This window comes from Ipomoea triloba, chromosome 1 (assembly GCF_003576645.1).
Source record: "Ipomoea triloba cultivar NCNSP0323 chromosome 1, ASM357664v1".
NCBI classification, from domain to species: Eukaryota; Viridiplantae; Streptophyta; class Magnoliopsida; order Solanales; family Convolvulaceae; genus Ipomoea; species Ipomoea triloba.
The window spans coordinates 6,171,092-6,197,004 of NC_044916.1; the positions used below are offsets into that span (position 1 = coordinate 6,171,092).

Genomic DNA, 25,913 nt, shown 5'->3' on the forward strand with positions numbered 1-25,913 from the left:
CTACGGGTGACGAACAGTGATAAAGAGTAAGCAGGAGAAAGACAATGAGCAAATCGCAAGTGTATTAGTGTAGTACTGATGAGTTATCCCCTTCTTTTTCTCCTTCTTCCCTAAGTGAGGGGAATGACCCCTATATTTATACAAAGTGGATTCACTATGCACATGGTGTCTGATATGCAAGTGGATGGCATATTTGCATGGGCTGAACAGTCACTCCGCAAAATGCGCATTGGTTTGCTCGAAGTGGTTGAGTCACTCGAGGTGATGAAAACACGGATCCCTTGTTCCCGAAAAGTTGTCGGGTCGTCACATCAAGCAACTGTTGCGCTCGTGAGCCTCCAATCCACAAGGTGTGTTGCTTCCATTCATGCGGTCGACGGACAGGTTGGTGACCGTTGACGGACAGGTGATTTACGGACCGACTAGTACATGTGCATATTTACCCATCAATAATGTACCCTTTCATTATTCTTTCGGCCGAGGTGTGGACAGTGGAGGCCATGGATTGATACAACATCCAATAATGTTTTATATTATGTAGGTAAATTCTACTATGGATTATGATCAACATTGCAATGTGAACAACTGATAAAATATTTATTTTTAGTATACTAAATATTCATTATATTTTTAATGTACTAAATGTTTATTTTTTTAATAGTATATCTAAAAAAAGAACATTTAGTGCAAAAAATTAATGTACTATTTTTTTAATAGTATATCTGAGTCATTCGCGTCCGCGTCTACTAACACCGAAACGACGTCGTTTTACGTACGTGATGCACATTGCTATGTGCACCGTGGTGCAGGGTATAACGATTGTATATTTGCAGCAAAAACCATGTTGAATCACCCCCACAATTAAGAAAATCGATATTTAATTTGTCCAAGTGGAGCAATTAGTCCGGATGATACTCTAATCTGTCTCTATTTTTCTTGAAATTTTTTACACGAATTTAGTGGGTAATTATCATAATAACAGCCCTTGAAACTTCAATTTGTTTCATTACAATGCTACAAATTTATAGTGTAAGGACGCCATGATTTTAGCTAACTTAATCCCATGATGCCAACTATATTTTCAGGCAGGATTAGTGGAGAGCAATTCTCAACCACAACATTGTTGAGAGAAATCAGTCACTTCCATGTTACTCCATCAGCATTTGACTCCTCAATAATAACATCAACAATTCATAATGAATATGGACCATCACATTTTTAATAATCCAATCAAAACCAACTAACATATGCTAATTTAAAAACTAAATTAATATTTGCATATTAATTTTGTACTAACAAAATCTATTAATATTGCAATAATTGATGTCACTGCTGCTCCATTGCTCCTCTTGACCCGTAATATCATTTAAGTCACCCAGTAAAATCCACGGGCCACTGAATGAGCCGATGTAATTATCTTTGCAATCCTCCCAAAAAGGTCTTTGGCTCTTTCGTTAGGTCGGACATAGGCGAAAGAGAGACATGTGCAAGGCCTCTCGAGTCCCTAACGATGTAGTGAATTGCTTGAGAGCTAGGGCGCTCAATACCCAGGTTGATCCGGTTTTAATTCCAATCCAAAAGTAATCCCCCAACAAATCCAATAGGAGTGGTCAACTAATTTGTTACTAGCTTATAAGTTTTCAGCTTTCAGCTTTCAGCTACCTTTTCAGCTACGTTTGCCAAACATAGCCCAAGTTTTTTTAACATATTGCTATGTTAGTTAATTCATGGATAACAAATTAACAAATATAAAGAGTTTTATTATCACAAAATAGACATTTTATAATCAAATAAAGAAAATCACATATTTTCTTCTTAAGTTACACCTTAGGTAAAACCCAGTGACTCACTTATATTCATGTCTATTAGTTACTCTAAAGTAAAAGGGGTGGTATTAGTCATTTTCGTAAATATTCCATTAAATTTGAACTTATAATCAATAATAATAATAATAATAATAATAATAATAATAATAATAATAATAAAAGGGTCCGTCTAAAAATATGAAAAATGTTAAAATAAAAAATAATTTTCAAAAAATGATTCATTTTACTAAAAATACTTTTTTTTTTATTTGGCTGAAAGAGAAAAAAAACATTCCTTTTATAGTTAGTTAAAAATTAAAAAAATTTATTTTTATCGGTTTGATTCCTTTTTTTTTTTAAACATGAATGTAAGTTAATTACAAAATTATTTCTAATAAAATATTAATTATTTTAAAGATGATAATAATTATTATTTATACTAAAATAAAATTATAAATTAAAATTTATAATAATTACAAAGATTATTAATAATTATAAAAAAAAGAAGTAAAGAAATAATTTATAACTTGTGTGTTATTATAATAAAAATAAATACATAAATTGATGAATATAATAATTATGAACTAAAGAAATTGGAGAAAACGTTTTTGTTTTCTTTTGGTTGTTGGTCGATTAGAGTCATGATCTTTATTATTTGGTTCGGTCCAACCATACTCATATTTAATCAAGTGTTGATAATTGTAATAACTCTAAATTAAGGAAATTGAAGAACAGACTTTAGATTTTCTAATGCTTTTTAATGTTTTTGGTTATCGATCCGATTCTTATATCATGGATCAGGGTTCACCCGGTTAGTGGTACTAAAAAAATACTAATGACTAGGTCCATTTGTTAGTGTTAGGCCGTTTGTGACCAACTTGGATATAAAATATTTAAAGAAAATTGAGGGGTTTGATGGTGAATAATAATAATAATTTGGTTGATAGACTTGTTTATTTATATAACTTACTAGTTTTATACGCGCATTGCGCAAATCGGTTAATGCCCAATATTTATATTTAAACAAATATTTGAAAGTATATGAATGCAAGATTATATAGGAGAAGTTTATACATGGGTAATTGAATGTCGAATTTTTTTATTTAAATATCTAACTCAAAGTATATGAATCCAAGATAAAATAGAAAATTCATTATAATTATTACTAAAATAAATGTTTGCAACCTTGTAAAATTGATAGTCTAAATATTTGGTCTAAAAATGATAGTCTAAATAAATACTACTTTTAATTTGAATTTTTCTAAGTGTTCTTAATTTTCTTTTGAGTAACATTGTCATTGTCTTCATCTTTACTATTTGTTCTCTTCCTTTTTGTTGGTAGTGTGTTATTTGCAATTTGGTTATTGTTGGTAGCATAGATGACAACGTCATGCATTGAGATTATGATATAGGAGCTATGGACTTTCCTTTAGATGTTCTGCTTGTGGTTCATTTGGTTCAACCATTATTGTTGAATGAGTTATTGTGGATAAAGAAATTCATAGTTTAAAAAAAAAATTAAATTAATTAATAAAAATTTGAAAATTTAAAATATTATGTATTACAAAGATATTAAAAGGTAGTTTATGGCTTCAATTTGCTGGGTAATGGGTTATTTGAGTACTTTCATTGTCAACAAATCCCCCAAGTAGTTAATATGATTGGTTTCAAACTATTCTTTTTTATTTTTTTCATGGTATTAAAGAAATACATATGTATCATTTTTTGTGTAACTACTAATTTATTTAATTCAATAAGAGTAAAATAGAGTGATTCCGCTTCAATTTGTTGGGTTATTTGAGTACTCTCTTTGTCAACCAATCCTTAAGTAGTTAATATAATTAGCTTCAAATTATTTTAAAATTTTTTTTCATAGTATTAATAAAATACTTGGTAAATAAATATATAACATTATTTTGTACTATAACTTTGATATTTAATTACAAGAAATTGTAAAAATAAGATAATGGACAATGTAATGAATATCAATTGATAAATTTGAATGTAAAGAATCTTTGCATGAGAGAAAATAAAGACAATATAACTAATGAAATTATTTCTCTTATTTAATTTAATTTTTTGATAATGAATAATTTTTTCAAATAAAGGTATTGTAGACACATAATTCTAAATTAAAGAAATACATATGTATCATTTTTTGTTGTAGCTACTAATTTATTTAATTTAATAAGAGTAAAATAGAGTGAGAAACTTAATTATGTGAAATTTGATTGAGATGAGGTTCGAACCTAAGACATTTCTTATATAAATTAATGGGTAAGTTAAAAGTTAACGGAATATTAACGGAGAAGAGAATATTTAACGGAAAACTTAACGGATAATCATAAAAGTAAGGTTAAATTAGGTAATCTCTATTAATAATATTAATCTGAATTATCTTAACCATCTATTTGATTAAATAATTCATCTGAACCATCCATTTGATTAAATAATTTGACCGCTATTTTTTCTACCCATTTTAGGTCTAACTCTCTTTGGCTCTTATTAGTATAGTAGATATATTAGACACTAATGGAAAATTGTTGGTAGTCATAGTATGAGAGTTTTACCTAATAATGTGATAGATTTTTTTGTAGGTACTAGACATATATTGCTCTTTCCACTTAACAACTATTATTTCAATCATAGACCATGGTTCATATAGTTGTGTGGACTTAAATCATGATAAAAAAAAATGCATTTTTAATATAAACTAAAAGTACATTATTTGTGTTTATAAAGTACATTATTTGACTATTGAAAGAACATTATTTTGCATATTATCAAATAATGTCCATTCAATACAGAAATAATATACTTTTACTATATTAAATATGTACCTTGTAATCTTGTATTCATGGTTTACACAGTTGTATGAATAATGATCCATTGAAAAATTAACCCCCACTTAATGGGCTCTTTATTCAACATAATTTACCCATTCATTATTCTTTCGTGATAAGGTGTGGACTGTGGAGGACATGGATTGATACAACATCCAATAATGTTTGATATTATGTAGGCAAATTATACTATGGACTAGGATCAACATTGCATTGTGAACAACTAATAAATGTTTATTTTTAGTATACTAACATCGTTTACGTACGATGTCCACTAACATCGAAACGACGTCGTTTATGTACGTGGTGCACATTGTTATGTGCACCGTGGTGTAGGGTATAACGATTGGTATACTAAATATTTATTATATTTTTAATGTACTAAAAATTTATCTTTTAATAGTATATCTAAATATGAACATTCAATATACTAATAATGAATTTTATAGTAATGGTTTATTTTGTAAGCTGGACCATGATCTGAGTATAATGATTGATATTATTTATACACAAAAATAGCAATTATTAATTATGTTTTGAGTATAGTATCATATATGACACGTGATGGATGCTTACCTTTGATTAGTTAAATTGGTAGGTATTAGGACTCTACATAATAGAGTCATACTATAAGTCTCAGTCCTAGTTTACTTATGATTCTCAGTCCTAGTTTACTTATGATTCTCTTGTATATATACTCTTGTATTCCTACAGTTATATTTTGTGAACTCTAATACAAACATAATTGTTCTCATCTGGTATCAGTCGCTAGGGTTTCGTTCTTGTTCCCATGGCTACGAATGACGGCTCTGCCTCTGAGCGGACCGTTTCAGATGTTGCTGTGAGTTCTGCGGCGCCGGCTCCCGTGTCGTCGCTCTCTTCTGCTCATCACTACATTAGCATCAAACTCAACCACCGCAATTTTTTGTTTTGGCGTACTCAGGTTCTCCCGTTTCTACGTGGCCATGATCTCATTGATCTTGTTGATGGATCGTGTCCTTGCCCGGAGGAGTTCCTCCCTGCCGTGTCTGCTGCTACCTCGTCCGCTGCTGCTGCCCGCGTTCGGAATCCGGCGTTTGTTGCGTGGTCTCGCCGTGATCAAGGGTTGCTGTCTCTCCTGGTTTCTTCGCTGTCCGAGGAGGTGCTCTCCATCGCCGTCGGCTGTCGGACATCGAAGGAGTTGTGGGATGCCATTGAGCAGTCCCTCGCTTCCGCCTCTCAATCCCACCAACTTCACTTGCTTAGCCAACTCCATGGTCTCCGGCAAGGAGATTCATCGACGGCAGAGTATCTCGGGCGAGCTCGGCTTATTGTTGAAGATTTAGCTCTCGCCGGCCGGAAGGTAACGCTGGAAGAACAGAACCTGTACGTGTTCCGCGGCCTTCGACCGGAGTTCAAGGGTGTCACCTCTTCGCTGGCGGTTCGAGGACATCCGGTGACGCTCCTTGAGCTTGCTGACTTGCTGGGCGCGCAAGACTTTATCGCCGGTGATGATTACGCATTGCCTGGAGGTGCTGCACCGGCGGCTTTCGCTGCTCAGGGAGATCGCCAGTCGCGTGGTCGTGGAGGAGGCCGTTCGGCTGGCGGAGCACCGTTCGGTCGTGCTGGTTCTAGTTCTGCTCGCGGTCGCGGAGGTTCTGCATGGCGCGGCGGCGGCGGTTCTGGTCGGCAGTCACGTGGCGGTGGGAGAGGCCGTGGCAGAGGCTCTTCCATCCAGTGTCAAATTTGCGGTTCATTTGGTCACTCGGCTTTGTCTTGTTACAAGTTGCCTTATGTTGTTTCTCCGCAAGCGAATTTTATTCATCAGGGTGATTCGGCGAATAACGTGACTGCTCATACCTGGTTGCCTGACACTGGTGCAACACATCATGCCACACCTGATATAGCTGCCCTCTCTACTTCTGAAGAATATGGTGGTAACGACACTTTACGTGTTGGTGACGGTACGCCTTTACTTATTAGTAACGTGGGTCATGCTTCTATTTCTACGCCTTCTAGGTCTCTTAAGTTGTCTCATATTTTACATGTTCCCCGTCTTTCTGCCTCTTTATTATCCGTTCAGCGCTTGGCGTCGGATAATCAGGTGTTTTTTGAGTTTCACCCTTCCTTCTTTGTTGTGAAGGATATTCGGACCAAGGAAATTCTTTTGCGGGGCAATAGTTCCGGTGGGCTCTATACCTTGCCGGTTCCTTCTGGNTGACATACTTAAACGAGCTGGTATGACAGACTGCAAACCTGTGTCTACACCTACTACGACTTCAAAGACAATATCTACCTGTACAGATCCATATGATGATCCCACGCAATACCGGAGCATTGCAGGTGCACTACAGTACCTAACTATCACGAGACCAGATTTATCCTTTGCAGTTAATCTACTTTGTCAGCACATGCATGCTCCAACCACTGCACATTGGGAACAACTGAAACGTGTGTTAAGGTATGTTAAAGGTACTATGTCTTTGGGTCTGCGATTGAGAAAGTCAAGTTCAGGTGAGCTTCATGCATTCTCGGATTCTGACTGGGCTAGTTGTCCTACGGATAGAAAGTCTACTAGTGGGCATGCTGTGTTTCTTGGAACCAATCTAGTGTCCTGGGTATGCAAGAAACAAAGGACTGTTGCTCGATCTTCTACTGAAGCAGAGTACAAGGCTCTTGCAGATGTATGTGCTGAAGTTCTGTGGATCCTCTCTTTGCTGCGAGAAATAGGAATTTCACCTCTTCCAGTGCCCAAACTTTGGTGTGACAATCTTGGAGCTACTTATATGTGTGCTAATCCTATTTTTCATGCTCGCACAAAGCATGTCGAAATTGATTATCACTTTGTGAGAGACAGAGTGGCTGCAGGAGACATTCAGGTGCACTTTATTTCTACTAAGGATCAGCTAGCTGATATTTTCACCAAGTCACTCGCAGGTCCCCGGTTCTGCTTCTTACGTGACAAGCTACAGGTTACTTCCGTACCATCCGCTTGAGGGGGAGTATTAGGACTCTACATAATAGAGTCATACTATAAGTCTCAGTCCTAGTTTACTTATGATTCTCAGTCCTAGTTTACTTATGATTCTCTTGTATATATACTCTTGTATTCCTACAGTTATATTTTGTGAACTCTAATACAAACATAATTGTTCTCATCGTAGGAACAGCTCATTAGGTGTATAAATAAAGACCAAGTTGACCCATTAATTAATTGGTTGTTACGTTGTAGAGCAATGCAAGTTGGAGATTAAATATTTTGAGGGGGTTAGTGGTGGGATTAATTAATTTGGAAATGGTATCTATCTCACCAAAGGAGGGATTAATTTGGTGTATATATTTGCAGCAAAACCCATAATGTTGAATCACCCCCACAATTAAGCAAATCCATCTTTAATTTGTTCAATTGATATACTTACTCAGAAGACACAATAGTTATGGCTGGTGCTATTGTTGATTTTGTAGTTGGAAAGCTGAAGGAGCAAGCTTTCCAAGAAGTAATATTCCAGTGGAAAATCAAAGATGAGGTTGACAAAATCAGTGCTCGGCTAGCCAACATGAAAGGCTACATTGAGGATTCTTCAGGCAAAGGGAAACAAGACACCAAAGTAGCAGAGAGCTGGGTGACACAACTGAGGGATACCACACTTGAAGTTGAGGACTTGGTGGAGGAGTTCATGTTGGATTCCAAGCTTGTGGAACTCAATACTCCTCCCTTCAATTTCTGTGAAGTCAAGTCCCTGTTTGCCAACGTGCAGAGCTTGGTGGAGAGGGTGAAGATCCAGTTTTGCTTCCATCAGCAGTTAAAAGCCATGGATGAGAAGCTACTTGCTCTGGAAACAGAAAAATCAAAGTACGGTATAAAACTCAAGACAAACGACGAGGGAAGAAATGAGTTACTGATGGGCAGTGGGAGTGGATATATGGTGGGGATAGACGCGGTGGGGATTAAGGATCAGGTGGAGGACATAGCACAACTCATTCAGAAACGTAGAGAGCAGATGTTGGTGATCACAGTTTGGGGAGCCGGAGGTTGTGGGAAAACCACTTTGGCCAAGCAAGTTTACGAAAGAGTGAAGAATGGTGGGAACATCAAATATTTTTGTTGGGTTGATGTAAACCACTCCTCAGATATTGAATTTGTTCTGAGGGCAACAATCAATGGGCTGTACACAAGTGTTGGAACAAAGATGCCGTCTGAACTGGAGAAAGCAGATAGCAAATCTCTTGAGCACCACATCCGCGATTACTTGATGGAAAAAAGGTATGTTGTATTCTTTGATGATGTGTGGGATAATGAGCTGTTGAGTCAAATCAACCTTCCGGTCCATAAAGAATCTGCAATTATTATCACTAGCCGTGATAAAGATATTGCTAAAGGCTCCTTTATTCCTGCTACACCTCAGTTTGTTGAGGTGAAGCCACTAGACTCCAATATAGCATGCGACCTTTTCTGCAAATATGCTTTTCCTCCTCCTGCTAAGCCCGAGGGCAACTGGCCTAACGAGGAGGTTAAAAAATGGGGAGAAGCATTGGTTAAGAGATGCTCGGGTTTACCTGTTGCAATTCTTGCAATGGCTGGGTTGATGTCCACAAAGGGTGATTATCTAAAGAATTGGAAGGAAGCTGTGGAAAGCCTTGAGTACTACTCAGCAGAATCTGAAGAAAGTGGGAGTCTAAAATGTGTGAACAGAGCCCTATTGTTGAGTTACAATGAGCTCCCAACTCACCTCAAGTCATGTTTCTTATACTGTGCAATGTTCCCCAAAACAAAGAGCATTCATGTCAAAGAGTTGATCCGGATGTGCATAGCGGAGGGGTTTATCGCAGAGCATGGTGGCAGAGCACTAGAAGTCATAGCAAAGGATTACCTCCTTCAGCTCAATAACAGAAGCTTGATTCAGATCGTCCCCACAGAGTCTATATATGTTAGAAGGGACGACGACGAAATTAAAATGCATGACCTGTTCCGTGATGTAGCTGGTGAGGTGATTAGAAGGGAAATGTTTTCTGAAATCAAATTGAGTGGAATGCATAATACCAAAGTTGAGTGGAATCAAAGGCGTAGTTTGATAATCCTGAAGGAACGCGAGGGAAAGGTGACTCTTGAAAAGGTCCCTCAGATGAAGAAGCTACGTACACTCATCATCGACGGTGGAGGGATTATTGTGAATTCGCTCCCTCAGATGCTCCAAAACATGAAGTTGCTCAGAGTTTTGGCGTTGGGATGGTTACCTGGTGTGGAGGAACTACCCAATGAGGTTGGGGATCTAATTCATCTTAGGTACTTAAGTCTGAATGGTAATTATAAGATGAGACATCTCCCTGATTCCTTGGGAAGATTGCACAATCTACAGACATTGGATTTAAGACGTACTTCGGTGAGTAGTTTGCCTAAATGCGTGTCACAGCTTATGCAGCTGAGACATCTCTTTGGGCACTATAACTTACAATTGCCAGATATTGTATTCACATCTTCTCAGCTTCAAACATTATCTGGCATGGTGATTAATACCATTCAAGCAAGAGAATTAGTAAACCTCACACAACTCACTGAGTTAGACATAATATTCACGGAAGGGGAGGAATGCTGGAGAGCAATTTGTGATTCTGTCAATAAAATGACAAATCTTTGCTCTCTACTTATTCGTTATAAATATAATCGATTCATTAAAGGTGATGGTATGGTATGGGAATTTGGAAATTTCTCACCACCCCTTTATCTGGAGAAGCTCGCGCTCTTTTATTTTCAGAAATTGGTAAAGTTTACCTCCACTCTTAGCTATCTTCGCTCAATCTATATAGAACAGTGTGATGTGGATGGGGATTTCTTCAATAGTTTGGAGAAACTGCCAAGCCTGGTGTGCCTCTACATTCACTCTTACAGTGAAGAACAGTTATTGTGCAGTGACGGAAGCTTTCCAAAACTCAAGAAGCTGGAGATAAAGTGCGAGAAGCTTACCAACTGGGAAATTGGAAAAGGAGCTTTGAAATGTGTTGAGTCAGTATCTATGATTTCTTGCACACGTCTAGAAATGGTTCCAGAAGGGTTGAGAGAACTTGAGTATTTGAAAGAATTGCATCTATTCCACCCATCTCAACAACTTGCTCAAAGGATATGTGTTAAAGGATCAGATCGATGGAAGATTAGACATATACCAAGAGTTGCTATTCATCATGATAATAGTAAAGCCGTCTGGTCACAATTCAAAACAATGATAGATGATGGAGTCCTCCAACTAATAAATAAAGTGCAGGTATGAGGCCTGCAGGGGATCGATGTAGCCTAATTTTGAATTGGAGCAGCAGCACAAGCTCTCTGATCTGCACAGTTGAGCACCAGATCGAACCTCTTACGAAACTGCATGTACTTTATCTAGTTTGTTATCGGGGTGTATTCTTGTAATTTATTGGTCATTCATCCGATCCTTTATAATACCAAGTAGTTATCCTTGTTCTGTAGAAAAGCTTCTTTCTCTCTATCAATGGTGCTAGGTATGTGCTTATTTTATTCCTTTCTGTCATTAAAGTGATTTTGAGCCATTTTTTAAATTATATTGGAGCTCAATTAGATGTATTTTGAAGTCATCTTGACACAAAGACATGCTCTAGGAGTCGTAAGAGGTTAAAAAAGTGAAAATGAGTGAGTTGGAAGTACTAAAGCATGACACAGTGGCCAAAAAGAGTAAAGAAAATAAAGAAAAGTGTATTTTGGAATGAAAGTCAAGCCTCACGCTAATGCTTAAGATCGTGATGACCGTCAGCGTGACAAACTCTGGTATCCTCTATCATGCGATGTCTCAGTATTTTAATAATATCTTAGCATAGAAATGTCCAAATCAAGTAATTCAAATGGAATTAGAAAGATAATTGAAAGAGCTATAACTTCTATGAATACCACAAAGTGTAATCAATAGCGGATCCAGGAATTTTGCTGAGAGGGGGCAAAGTTCAAATGAACCAAAAAACGTCTATGACAGACTGATAAAATATAAAAATTTGATATGAATCACACATATATTCTCCTCCCCTTGTAAAGGGCAAAAAACAAAACAAAAAACAAAAAAAATCAAAATTAATAGTGTGCATGTGTCCACATTTTTTTTTACAGGGGATGTGTTTTCACCTAAACCCTATATATATATATAGAGTTAGGATCATATGAAATTACTTGTTTAGGTAAGATCATGAGATCAGATCTTGTGCATCCATGTCATAATTTAATGGTCTAAATTGATTTAAGATTCTAAGTTGAAGTGTGTGTGAACGGTGATAAAACGTGTGTGAACGGTGATTAAATGTGTGCAAACGGTGGTTAAATGTGTGCGAACGGAGTAGGTGTGTCAAATAATAATCTAGACCATTAAAATTTTTTAGATTGATGTATAAGATTTGATCTCAAATTATTTTAATGGTCTAGATTGATTAAGATTCCAAGTTGCAGTTTGTGTGAACGGTGATTAAATGTGTGCGAACGGAGTGTGTGTCAATCAATCTAGACTATTAAAAAATATTACATGAATGCAAAAGATTTGATCTCATAATCTTACCTAAATAAGTAATCTCATTGGAACCTTACCTCTATATATATATATATATATATATAGTACAAGAACAAGAGAAACCTCAGTTCGTGTACAATGTATTATTTCGTTCGTCGATATTGTTAATTTTGTTCTTCAATATCCTTTTATTTAGATTTGCTTTTGGAATAATACAATACTTTTTATTATGGTTTTTTTTTTCGTATTTTATTTAGTATCCTATATGACATGTGATTGCTTTGATTATTTAAATTGCTAGGAACAACTCATTAGGTGTATAAATAAATACTAAGTTGATTAGATTAATTAATCACCCATTAATTAATTGGTAGTTGTAGACGAATGCAAGTTGGAGATTAAATATTTTGAGGGGGTTAGTGGTGGCTGGTGGGAATCATTTTTTAAAAACATGAATATAAATCAATTACAAAATTATTTCTAATAAAATATTAATTATTTTAAAGATGATAATAATTATTATGTATATTAAAATAAAATTATAAATTAAAATTTATAATAATTACAAAGATTATTAATAATTATAATAAAAAGAAGTAAATAAATAATATTTAACTTGTGTCTTATTATAAAAAAAACAAATACATAAATTGATGAATATAATAATACTGAACTAAAGAAATTGGAGAAAACTCCTTTTTTTTTTTGTTGTAGGTCGATTAGCAATCGTTATATCGTGGACCACGGTGCACATTGCTATGTGCACCGTAGTCCACGGTATAATTTGCCGTCGATTAGAGTCATGATCTTTATTATTTGGTTCGGTCCGACCAGTCTCATATTTAATCAAGTATTGATAATTGTAATAACTCTAAATTAAGGAAATTGAAGAACATAATTTTGTTGTTTTAATGATTTTAATGTTTTTGGTTATCGGTCCAATCCTTATACCATGGATCAGGGTTCACCCGATTAGTGGTACTAAAAAAATACTAATGACTAGGTCCATTTGTTAGTGTTGGTTGTTTGCGACCAACTTGGATATAAAATATTTAAAGAAAATTGACGGGTTTGATGGTGCATGACTAATAATAATAATAATATGGTTGATAGACTTGTTTATTTATATAACTCATTAGAGACTAATTGAAGATTGTTGGTAGTCATAGTATTAGAGCTTCACCTAATGTGGTAGATTTTTTTGTAGTTACTAGACATATATTGCTCTTTCCACTTAACAACTATTGTTTCATAGACCATGGTTCACACAGTTGTATGGACTTGAACTATGATAAAAAAGTACATTTTTAATATAAACTAAAAGTATATTATTTGTGTTTATAAAGTACATTATTTAACTATTGAAAAAACATTATTTTGCATAATATCAAATAATGTACATTCAATACACAAATAATATATATCATAATATATATCATTACGGTGGAGGGCATGGATTGATACAACATCCAATAATGTTTGATATTATCTAGGCAAATTATACTAGGAACAGCTCATTAGGTGTATAAATAAAGACCAAGTTGACCCATTAATTAATTGGTTGTTACGTTGTAAACCAATGCAAGTTGGAGATTAAATATTTTGAGGGAGTTAGTGGTGGGATTAATTAATTTGGAAATGGTATCTATCTCACCAAAGGAGGGATTAATTTGGTGTATATATTTGCAGCAAAAACCATAATGTTGAATCACCCCCACAATTAAGCAAATCCATCTTTAATTTGTTCAATTGACACAATCTGTGTTTTGCCATAGTTACGTTATGGCTGGTGCTATTGTTGATTTTGTAGTTGGAAAGCTGAAGGAGCAAGCTTTCCAAGAAGTATTATTCCAGTGGAAAATCAAAGATGAGGTGGACAAAATCACTGCTCGGCTAGCCAACATGAAAGGCTACGTTGAGGATTCTTCAGGGAAGGGGAAACAAGACACCAAAGTAGCAGAGAGCTGGGTGACACAACTGAGGGATACCACACTTGAACTTGAGGACTTGGTGGAGGAATTCATGTTGGATTCCAAGCTTGTGGAACTCAATACTCCTCCCTTCAATTTTTGTGAAGTGAAGTCCCTGTTTGCCAACGTGCAGAGCTTGGTGGAGAGGGTGAAGATCCAGTTTTGCTTCCATCAGCAGTTAAAAGCCATGGATGAGAAGCTACTTGCTCTGGAAACAGACAAATCAAAGTACGGTATAAAACTCAAGACAAACGATGACGGAAAAAATGAGTTAGTGATGGGCAGTGGGAGCGGATATATGGTGGGGATAAAAGCGGTGGGGATTGACAAGCAGGTGGAGGACATAGCACAACTCATTCAGAAGCGTAGAGAGCGGATGTTGGTGATCACAGTTTGGGGAGCCGGAGGTTGTGGGAAAACTACTTTGGCGAAGCAAGTTTATGAAAGAGTGAAGAATGATGGGAGCATTGATTGTTTATCTTGGGTTGATGTAAACCACTCCTCAGATATTGAATTTGTTCTGAGGGAAACAATCAATGGGCTGTACACAAGTGTTGGAACAGAGATGCCGCCTAAACTGGAGAAAGCAAAAAAAAATTCTCTTCAGGACCACATTTGTGATTACTTGAAGGGAAAGAGGTATGTTGTATTCTTTGATGATGTGTGGGATGAGAAGCTGTTGAGTCAAATCAATATTCCGGTCCAAGATGAATCTGCAATTATTATCACTAGCCGTGATAAAGGTATTGCTAGCGGCTCTTTTCTTGCGGCTACGCCTCATTGTGTTGAGGTGAAGCCACTAGACTCCAATATAGCATGCCACCTTTTCTGCAAATATGCTTTTCCTGAGGGCAACTGGCCTAACGAGATGGTTAAAGAATTGGGAGAAGCATTGGTTAAGAGATGCTCGGGTTTACCTGTTGCAATTCTTGCAATGGCTGGGTTGATGTCCACAAAGGGTGATAATCTAAAGAATTGGAAGGAAGCTGTGGAAAGCCTTGAGTACTACTCAGCTGAATCTGAAGAAGGTGGGAGTCTAAAATGTGTGAACAGAGCCCTATTGTTGAGTTACAATGAGCTCCCAACTCACCTCAAGTCATGTTTCTTATACTGTGCAATGTTCCCCAAAACAAAGAGCCTTCATGTCAAAGAGTTGATCCGGATGTGCATAGCGGAGGGGTTTATCGCAGAGCATGGTGGCAGACCACTAGAAGGCATAGCAAGGGATTACCTCCTTCAGCTCAATAATAGAAGCTTGATTCGGATCGTCACCACAGAGTCTGTATTTATTAGAGTGGACGACGAAATTAAAATGCATGACCTGTTCCGAGATGTAGCTGGTGAGGTGATTAGAAGGGAAATGTTTGCTGAAATCAAATTGAGTGGAATGCATAATACCAAACTTGAGTGGAATCAAAGGCGTAGTTTGATAATCCTGGAAGGCGAGCCAAAGGTGAATCTTCTAAAGGTCCCTCAGATGAAGAAGCTACGTACACTCATCATCCATGGTGGAGGGATTATTCTGAATTCGCTCCCTCAGATGCTCCAAAACATGAAGTTGCTCAGAGTTTTGGCGTTGGGACGGTTACCTGATGGTGTGAAGGAACTACCCAATGAGGTTGGGGATCTAATTCATCTTAGGTACATCAGTCTGTATGGTAATTATAAGATGAGATATCTCCCTGATTCCTTGGGAAGATTGCACAATCTACAGACATTGGATTTAACACATACTAAGGTGGAGAGTTTACTTAAATGCCTGTCACAGCTTATGCAACTGAGACATCTCTTTGGAAGCTATGCATCACAAATGCCAGATATTGTATTCACATTTTCTCAGCTTCAAACATTATCTGGCGTTATGATTAATACCATTCAAGCAAGAGAATTAGTAAACATCACACAACTCACTGAGTTGTGCATTACATTCAAGGAAGGGGAGGAATGTTGGAGAGCAATTTGTGATTCCGTCAATAAAATGACAAATCTTCGCTCTCTACTTATTCGACGTCAAAGCCCTCAATCTAAAGGTGATGCTATGGTATGGGAATTCGGAAATTTCTCACCACCCCTTTATCTCGAGAAGCTCGAGCTGGAAAATTTTCAGAAATTGGTAAATTTTACCTGTTCTCTTAAATATCTTCGCTCCATCAATATACGACGGTGTTATGTAGATGGGGATTTCTTCAATAGTTTGGAAAAACTGCCAAGCCTGGTGCGCCTTTTCATTCGCTCTTACAGTGAAGAACAGTTATTGTGCAGTGACGGAAGCTTTCCAAAACTCAAGAAGCTAGTGATAGAGTGCAAGAAGCTTACCAAGTGGGAAATTGGAAAAGGAGCCATGAAATGTCTTGAGTCAGTCTCTTTGATTCCGTGCACAAATCTAGAAATGCTTCCAGAAGGGTTGAGAGAACTTGAGTATTTGAAAGAATTGAGTCTATATTTCCCATCTCAACAACTTGCTCAAGGGATAAGTGTTGAAGGATCAGATCGATGGAAGGTTGAACATATACCAAGACTTACTATTGAACAGATTGTTAATAAAGTCCGACCGAGGATGAAGACTAAATTGCGGCCTATGAGGCCAGGGAATTAAGACGAAGCCTCTTGAATTGCGGCCATAATTATGTTACAGCAGGCCAGGTTGAGGAAGAAAGGAGTAATAAATTATTCTTGTAATTTCTCTAGTTTAATTTGTTAAGGAAAGTTATTCTTGTAATTTGTTGCTCATTCTCCTTTATATTACCAAGTAGTACGCTATCGTTATCTCCCCCGAGAATCTGTTGGAGTGGAGAGATAACTTTCAGAGGTTATCTAAATTTCCGAATGCCGGAAGAATATAACCAAGATAATTAATGCAATCGCTATCAACTCAAATACAATATAATAAATTACATACAAGTGAATTGAAAGATAACTCCATTTGAATTGTTGAAGAGATAACGGACACGAGGCTATACTTAGTGAGATATGTGAGAATGCAGTGTGAACAAGTGAACAACTTCTCTCATACTTGGCCTACTATCACTCTCATCCCTCACACACAACATTGCAATTTTAAACATGGTAATCACACTTGTAATTGAGTAGTCTTTCAGTCTCGAATCCACCAAAGCTAAGATGCAATCTTCATTTGATTGTTGATCTCGTTTTGAGATACTCATTTTTACCCATGTTACGAGATTGATCACTTCGTCATCGAATTTAATCAATGCCTTACGGCCAGTGATTAACTCTAATAACACCACTCCAAAGCTGTACACATCACTTTTGACGCTAGCTTTCAAAGTTCTTGCATATTCTGCATATCCATTGAGAATTGAACCTTAGCAAATCATATGTATATCAACAAAATATTTACAACATATCTATCATTAATATTAAATAGATATTATATATCTTTTGCTAATAAATGTATGGATATCAAGTGTAGAATTCATACTGACCTGGTGCAATGTAACCAAATGTGCCAACACAAGAGGACATGTACTCGGAAACTCCAATGTTGTTGAAGGATTTGGCCAGCCCAAAATCGGCAATGCAAGCCATATAATTATAAGTGAGTAAAATATTATTAGACTTTATATCTCTATGAATGATGAGAGGGGAGCAATCATGATGTAAGTAACATAGCCCCTTTGCCGCTTCCACCGCAATCTGAAACCGCATCTCCCAAAACAAATTGGCCCCATTCGTCCCATGCAATATCTCCGATAAGCTCCCATTAGGCATGTACTCGTACAACAACAAATTAGTATCTATGTTTGATACATAACCAAGTAATCTAACAATATTTCGGTGCCTGATTCTCCCCAATGTTTTAATTTCAGCAGAGAAACCAAGATCACGACGCCCAGCTCCTCGCCTGTCTAGCCTCTTTATTGCTATGATGACACCATCGGGCATGGACCCTTTGTATACTGTCCCTGCTCCTCCTCGCCCAATTATGTTTTCCTCTTTCAAACACTCAACCACATCATCTACTTCATATTCCAGTTTCTTGAATGCTCTTAGTTTCCAAGCATTATTGGATTTCATAATCTTTTTTCTTCGAGCAACAATAATGCACCTTAACAATGCAACAGTAGATAAAAATGCTGCTGCAGTACCCAAAATCAAGACAGTAATAATTATGCGTATTTGTTTTGTGGTCCAAGAATGGTTGTTGTGATTGACTGGCAATGAACTTGGAGGTGAATAGAAGAGTCTTGGATTCCCGTAGAAAGACCGGTTATCGAAAAATCCTAACTGTCCATTGGTGGGTATCGGGCCTGAAAAATAATTGAACGAAAGATCCAGGATAGTCAAACTATTGATTAGCCCCAGTTCACTGGGAATTGAACCGGTGAGTAGATTTCTGGACAAGTTGAGTGCATTCAGGCGGCCCAGAGAAGAGATTTCCTTTGGAATTTTTCCGGTTAAATTATTTGCACTCAAGTCAAAGGAATTCAGCTGTGTACACTGAGCAATTGAGGCTGGAATTTCACCTGTTAAACTGTTGCTGCTTAAATCCATGGTCACCAGCTTTTTCAAATGTGAAATTTCATTTGGAATTTTCCCGGACAATCTGTTGGAGTGGAGGGATAACTTCCAGAGGTTCTCTAAATTTCCCAATGCCAGAGGAATCTCGCCACTTATCCTGTTATTGTGAAGATGAAGATCAGTGAGATTCTTGGCAAGCATCTTGGTGGGAAGCTGGCCGGAGAAGTAATTGTCTTGGAGATAAAGTATATTAAGCAACGGCAAATTGAAGAAGCCAGGCGGAATGGTTCCATTGAGATAGTTCTTCTCAACACGAACCTCATTCAAGGACTTGCACTCGCCCAGGTCTTGAGGAAACGGTCCAGAAAAATTGTTTTCCATGAGAATTAGTGCTCTCAGCTTCCCCCCCATACACAAATTTTCAGGTACTCTGCCGCTGATTTGGTTTGACGCAACGTCCAGCCACCTCAATCGGCGGTTTCGTCCGAGGTTTACCGGTAACTCGGATGTGAAATTGTTGTTCCAAAGCTGTAAAACCTCTAGTTTGGGTAGATCACCGATGAACGCCGGAATCGTGCGTTGGAAATTGTTACTGATCAAGTTTATCAATGTCAGGCTCTTCAACTGAGCCAAACTTTGAGGAATTTCTCCCATCATATTATTTTCTGAAAGGTCCAGACTCATCAAACTCTCCAAACCTGAGAGCTCCGGCGGAATATGACCTGTCAGGCTGTTCCCGTACAAGAACAGAGTGTTTAGCTGTTTTAGATTCCCTAGACTTGGAGGAATTTCACCAGAAAGATTGCATTCGCTAAGATCAAGCACTTCAAGTGTGGTGATGGAGCCTAATTCTGGTGGAATGCCTCTTTCAAATGTATTGAAGCGGCCAAGGCACAGCTCACGAAGATTCTGGAGCTGCGCCAAGCTTGCCGGTATAGTTCCGGTGAGGCTATTTGATTGTAAGATTAAAGTGTGTAAACTGGAAATGTTAGAGTATATTTCCGGTATCTCTCCTGTGAAGTAATTTGCTCCCAGGTTCACAACTTTCAGCTTCTTCAACTTCACCAATTCATGAGGAAGTCTTCCGGAAAAGTTGCTATTGTAAACATCCAACACTTGAAGCTCAGTCATACCGACCAAGATTTCTCCAGGGAAATGGCCGCTGAACGAATTCTTTGACATATTAATGGCTTTAATGGACGTGAGTTTCGCCATCTCCCATGGAAGCTCACCAGTGAGGTTGACGGAAGCGAGAGTCAAGTTTAAAAGCCTATCTAGCAGTCCAATCTCTGGCGGGAGGGAGCCCAAGAGCGGAACACCGGATATGGCTATAGAAATGACTCGTGAATCCTGATCGCATGCAATGCCGGAGAAAAAACAGTGCGCCTGGGAGATGCCGGCGACCCAATCACCGAGCTCGGAGCTTCCCGGTCTGACCAGAGAGGCTTTGAGCTTCAATAGAGTGTCAAGATCGGAGTATGCATAGATTAGGGTAGCAGGAAATAATAAGAGGAAATGAAATAATGGAGAAGAAAACATCTTTAATTTGATTCTCAACAAGCTAAGTTTGATACCGTTGATGCATAAGCTCTTTCCGTAGTCGTTAAATATTGGGCACACGACGATTAGGATTTGAAAGATGGACTGATTTCATAATTAGTGATTTACCTCAATCTAAGGCGGGTTCTGAATTATTATAGTTAGATAAAGTCAAAATCAACTAACCACAAAAGAACATATCAAATCCAGGACTGAGGCTTATTGGTCATACGTTCACACTTATTAGTCTTTATATACTAGTTTTTCAGGAAAATATAATGCCTAATGTTTATTTTAAAAATAAATACTTCAAAATATATCAAAATACATGATTGTATAGGAGATGTTTATGCATATTTAATTGAATGTTGAATTTTTTTTATTTAAATAAGAAATTGAAAGTATATGAATGCAATATAATATATGACAAGTTGATTATAATTGTCATTAAAGTAAATGTTTGCAATTTTATAAAAACACTAATCTAAATACTTAGTCTAAAAATGATGGTATAAATAAATACTACTTTTGGTAATAATATACTCTAACATATTCATAGTATATATTTAACAATTATGTTAAATTAAGATGGGATTCGAACTAAGACCTTTTTTATAGAAATTAATTAATAGGTAAGTTAAAAGTTAACGGAATATTCTATTACTAAAGTTTATACTAACGGAATGTGGGGCTAAAGGAAGAAAATAATATAATAGAGGATAAAGAAGAAAAATCATAAAAATTACTAAAATCAAAGTAATATGAACCATTCATTTAAGTAAAAATTACAACCATAATTTTTTTTCTTCCTGTTAGAGCCATAACTTTATTGGTTCTTATTAAAATTGTAGAGGCAGGTGTAGATTAATAAAGATAACAAAGAAACTATACTTACCATTCATATAAAGGAGCCGTAAGTAAAGAAAAGCAAGTAATATTATACTGCGCATTAGCACAAATTGTTCTCTTCGTGAACATGTTTTTTTACAAGTAATATTATACTGCGCATGAGCACAAAATTGTTTTCTTCGTCAAAATGTTTTTTTTTTTCGAAAGCCTAAAAGGTGTGTAAAGCTTGAACCAACTCTTCTTTATATGTGTGTACAGGATGTTGTAAGTAAAGGTAATTTTTTGTTAGTAGTACTGACACTACTAACACAAAGAGTTAATATCGCCTCACTAAGACTCGAATTCATCATGACCTCCTATTTAGGTGAGCCACTTTGTACCCCTAGATTATAAGATCATTGGCAATTTTCACTCTAAAAGTTAATTTCAAATTCAAGTCCATGATAATTCATGAATAATCTAGACCGGTGACACTTATAATTTTTAAAAATCTGTTAACTTACTTCCGAAGATGTTAGGGGAGTTAATGCGTCAATTTTCAGGATACAATGGATTCCAACCAGTCTATTTGAGAACTCAAATATATCGTTTTCAATGATTTTTTTTTTTTTATAAGGAACACTTCGTTATAAGTTTTATACAAGTGTTTGGTGGAATTTCGAGCATAGAGAGATTTCTTAAGATAGGAGGGTGAGTGTAACACCCCAATTTTCATATCCAAAATTTTGGACATTTTTTTTAATATATACCAATACCATTTCGGAAGTGTATACAATAAAAATCAACTAATGAAAATGGAGTTTTACCGCCATGTTCAAGTGTATCTCTTATAATTGTACACACATGCATGCTAAGTACAAACTTAATTACTACCACCCAATTGTAATTATACAACATGTAATTTCGTTTTCAAAAAAAAAAAATACAACATGTAATTTCTATTTAAGCCATTATATTGATTCTCTCTCATGCCGACGTTCAATCAATCACCACCTACAAAATAACTAAGGAGGAAATAAAGTCAACATAAACCCGGTAAAACTTATTCCACCCCGTAAAACATTTATTACATAACACTTCAATCACATAATTTCCACATAATATCCCTTATCCATTTTGCATTCCATTATATAATTTTCCACATGCATTTAACTACCATTTACCAAATCAATCAATCATATAATAATATATATTCATAATAGATAATTTCACATAAAATTCCATAACTTCTCATATTGTGCCACTTTTACCATAAATAAGATTTAATCCTTTATTTACCACCCATTACCATAATTCATAAATATCTTATGACATTTCCATATTTAACCACCATTTACACCAAGTCATTATAACCATATAGTCATATCTATATATGTTTATAATTCACAACTTACCAAAGGATACCATAACCATATAGGTATATAATTTACATTTTACCAGAATTTACCATTTTGTCAAGGATTCATAAAACATAAGTATACCACTCTCACCAAACTAGGATTTATAAAATATAAGTTTATAATCTATACCAAAATAACATATTATTCATGTCTCATAATGTTCCATTTTAAAGCTTCCATATTCCACCGCCATTTACCACTAAATCAACCGGATGAATCCACAAATTGGTGGCCAAATCAAATAAAGAGATCTAAGCTCTCAAAATAATAATATAGTAACCATAAGTTATACTTACATAAGTTTTCATAACTTCCACATTTGTCCACTCTTACCAAAAAGAGGAATTAATCCTTTATATATCATCAATTATCAAATCAGTCATATAATGATCATAATTTATAATTTTCAAATCAGTATTTCATGCAATAGAATTATATATATATATATATATATGTATATGTATATGTACATTAGTATTTTGTACGCGCGATGCACGAAAATTCATGTCCAATATTAAAATATTAATAAATACAAATAATTAAAATTTATAATTCAAATTATATATACACAAATAATATATGCATTTTATACACACATATATGATTTATCATTCATAGAAATTTAATTAAAATATAATCAACTATTAAATTAATTATATAATGATTTTAATAAAATGATAATTAAAGAATAGGAAAAAGATATGATAGATATAGGTGTATGGTAATAATGATAGAGTTAAAAAGTAACGGTGTTATAACGGTATAAGGGTAGTTTTGTATAACAATAATGTAGTACGGTTTTGTCTAATAACATTGAAGTGTACAACATTTAAAGTAAAATGTATACATTTATTAATATACAAAAAGAGGGACATAAATCAAGGATATAACCTTGATTGAGACTTAATATGTTTTTAGATTATATATATATATATATATATTAATTGAGAGTGTAGAGTGGGTCGAGTGTTCCTCAGTCCAAACCAATAATTCCCTCATTTATCTTTTCTTCTCCAAGAGTCAAAGATTCAAACATAACCAACAAAGCGTACCCCAAACTCACGCCAAGTCTCCCTTCCCCCAAATTCATGCCAAAAGAATAGGCAGAAACTTAATAAAAATTGATCTAGATTACGAAATTTTTTGGGAATATTTGGTAAGTAATTTTAATACCAATCTTTTCATATATGAAGTTCAACAAGTCATACACAAAAATTTTTATTTCAAGCCAAGACCTAGAAGTTATTTTCTTAAAATTTTCCCTAAAACTACTCGAGACATAAGAATTTTCTGGACAACACACTGCTTGGGCATAAACGGAATTTTCTGTGTTTACTAGAGTACATTTTCAATCCATACTTTTTAGGAATAAGGTTTAAATTGACCATTGAACGAAACGTGAAAGTGCAATTTGGCCACTGAACGAAAAAAAAGAAGAAGAGTGCAATTAGGTCACTCAACACTCCAAATGTATGCAATTTCACCTGATAGCATGTTAACACCCCATCTAGCAGGTTGCATGTTGACGTTTACGATGATTTGGCTTCTTTTTATTTTTTTATTTATTTTATTTTATTTTATTTTCTTATTTTTATTTTTGAAAGCCCTTTTCTAGCATAAAATCTACTGTTATATATATTCAACTTTTTTTTTGAGAGATATATATTCAATTTATAATTTTATATAATAATTAAGATGTTAATAAATATAATGAAATAGGATCCCCTTCGCAGTGCACTACTTCGGAGCTAGATTAAGCAAAAGGTGGACCAAACACTACTTTGGTGTTAAAACCTCTCTTCACAGTGCACGTCCTATCATTATAATTTGCAAAAAATTTGCAGCAGTACCTAGTTCTTTTGTATGAACATATACACCCTTCTAATATTTTTCAGCAAACCAAACGGGCTATAAGAAATTGAAACTGCAAATTGATGAAGCTACGAACTAATAAACTTCAATCTGATGAAACCCCGAAGCAACAACGAATCTAATAGGAATTTTATGCGTGATTTGAGAATTTCACAGTTGATTTGGAGATTTCAAATTGAAGTTTTTTTTTTTAGAAGAGTAAATTGCACTTTTGGTCCTATGACTATAGGACTCCTGTTAATTGCAGCACTTGATTTTACAAACTAACAAATTAGTCCATTAACTATGCTTTTTTTAACAGATTTGATCCTCCCGGCCAAATCACCGATCAAATTTGGCCGGAAGGTAATAACCCAATTTTAATTATTTATAAGTGAGGGCAAAACGGTCATTTTACAAGGTCTTCTTCTTTGCAATGGCAATGGCAACTCGGCAATGCAATTCCTGCAATTAACGAAATCCTGCGGAATCAGCACTTGCAAGTAACAAATTGATAATCAATTTGCTCTTCCAAATTTTGCAGCACCCTTCTAAGAAACATCAATTATCTTCAATTTGACTATAAGTTCATTCAACAAGTCGTTGACAAAATTGACGATGATGACAATCCATTTTCCAATCTGAAGAAATAAATTAGCTTGAAATCCAAGAGGAAAACAGTGGCGATGAAGATGAAATTGGTCAGATATTTCAACAAGGTTTCCGGGGTGTGCTACAAAATCACTCAATCCAGAAATCCGTCGTCGTCCCGTTCATGGAAACCGGAGCTCGCTCACCGGAGCTTCCCACCAGCACCGTTCACGGAGACACACAGATCTGAACCAAAACCAGTGTCAGATCTGAACCAAAAACTCACGCTTCGTCGAATCATCGCCTCACACTAGAGCTTCGCCACTACTCCGGTTGCCACCCTTGCCCTCGATGCTCTGCCCTGCCGGAAGGAACAGAGGTCGCCGGAGGAGAAGACGGAGGTCCATGGGGCCGGCCGGCGATCTGTTCGACTGGCTTTGCAGATTTGCTTCTGTTCGACTGGCTTTGCAGACTGGTATTATACTCGACTGGCTTCTGATTCTGCATCATTCCACGCATCAACATATTGCCGTCGCAGAGTTGCCGGCAAGCAAGTGCAAGGAAAAAGATGACCTCGTAAAATGGCCGTTTTGCCCTCACTTATAAATACTTAAAATTGGGTTATGATTTTCCGGCGACATTTGGCCGAGAGGATCAAATCTGTTAAAAAAAGCATAGTTAATGGATTAATTTGTTAGTTTTTAAAATCAAGTGCTACAATTAACATGAATCCTATACTCTTTTTAGAATGATTGAAGCTTAATTTACCCAATTTTACCTAGTACATGGTGCAAGAAAGAGTGAAAAGATAGTAAAGAAAAAAAGGAAAGGACCATGTGCATACTGTAGCAGTTTATGCCAGGGTTTTCAAAAAGAAAAGAAGAAATGACAAGAAAATTTAAAAAAAAAAAATTCAAGTTATTTTCCATGTCAACATGAAACTTGCTAGATGAGGTGTTAACTTATTACCAGGTGAAATTGCATACATTTGGAGTGTTGAGTGGCTTAATTGCATTTTTTTTGTTCAATGGCCAAATTGCACTTTCACATTTCGTTCATTAGCCAATTTAGACCTTATTCCAACTTTTTATAGACATCAAGT

At 35.9% G+C, this 25,913-nt stretch overlaps 3 protein-coding genes across 3 annotated transcripts; 2 read left to right on the plus strand and 1 right to left on the minus strand.

Moving 5' to 3' along the window:
* The first annotated feature begins 8,064 nt into the window (after positions 1-8,064).
* LOC116019317 (disease resistance protein RPM1-like) lies at positions 8,065-10,890 on the plus strand. Its single transcript, XM_031259508.1, has one exon. The coding sequence runs from the start codon at positions 8,065-8,067 to the stop codon at positions 10,888-10,890; it is 2,826 nt and encodes a 941-aa protein (XP_031115368.1).
* A 3,021-nt stretch (positions 10,891-13,911) lies between these two features.
* LOC116019398 (disease resistance protein RPM1-like) lies at positions 13,912-16,695 on the plus strand. Its single transcript, XM_031259616.1, has one exon. It carries the CDS (start codon positions 13,912-13,914, stop codon positions 16,693-16,695), a length of 2,784 nt encoding a protein of 927 aa, XP_031115476.1.
* Positions 16,696-17,059: 364 nt separating this feature from the next.
* LOC116019480 (receptor protein kinase CLAVATA1-like) lies at positions 17,060-20,120 on the minus strand. The gene is made up of 2 exons (XM_031259736.1): positions 17,546-20,120; positions 17,060-17,400 (listed from the first exon to the last, which is right to left on the minus strand). The coding sequence occupies exons 1-2, from the start codon at positions 20,118-20,120 to the stop codon at positions 17,060-17,062; spliced, it is 2,916 nt and encodes a 971-aa protein (XP_031115596.1).
* Between the last annotated feature and the right edge of the window lie 5,793 nt (positions 20,121-25,913).

Coding starts and splice junctions, on each gene's coding strand:
- LOC116019317 (XM_031259508.1), top strand. CDS start 8,065: ATGGCTGGTGCTATTGTTGATTTTGTAGTTGGAAAGCTGAAGGAGCAA.
- LOC116019398 (XM_031259616.1), top strand. CDS start 13,912: ATGGCTGGTGCTATTGTTGATTTTGTAGTTGGAAAGCTGAAGGAGCAA.
- LOC116019480 (XM_031259736.1), bottom strand. CDS start 20,120: ATGTTTTCTTCTCCATTATTTCATTTCCTCTTATTATTTCCTGCTACC. Junction 17,401..17,545: donor ATTTGGTTACATTGCACCAG/GTCAGTATGAAT, acceptor ATGGATATGCAG/AATATGCAAGAACTTTGAAA.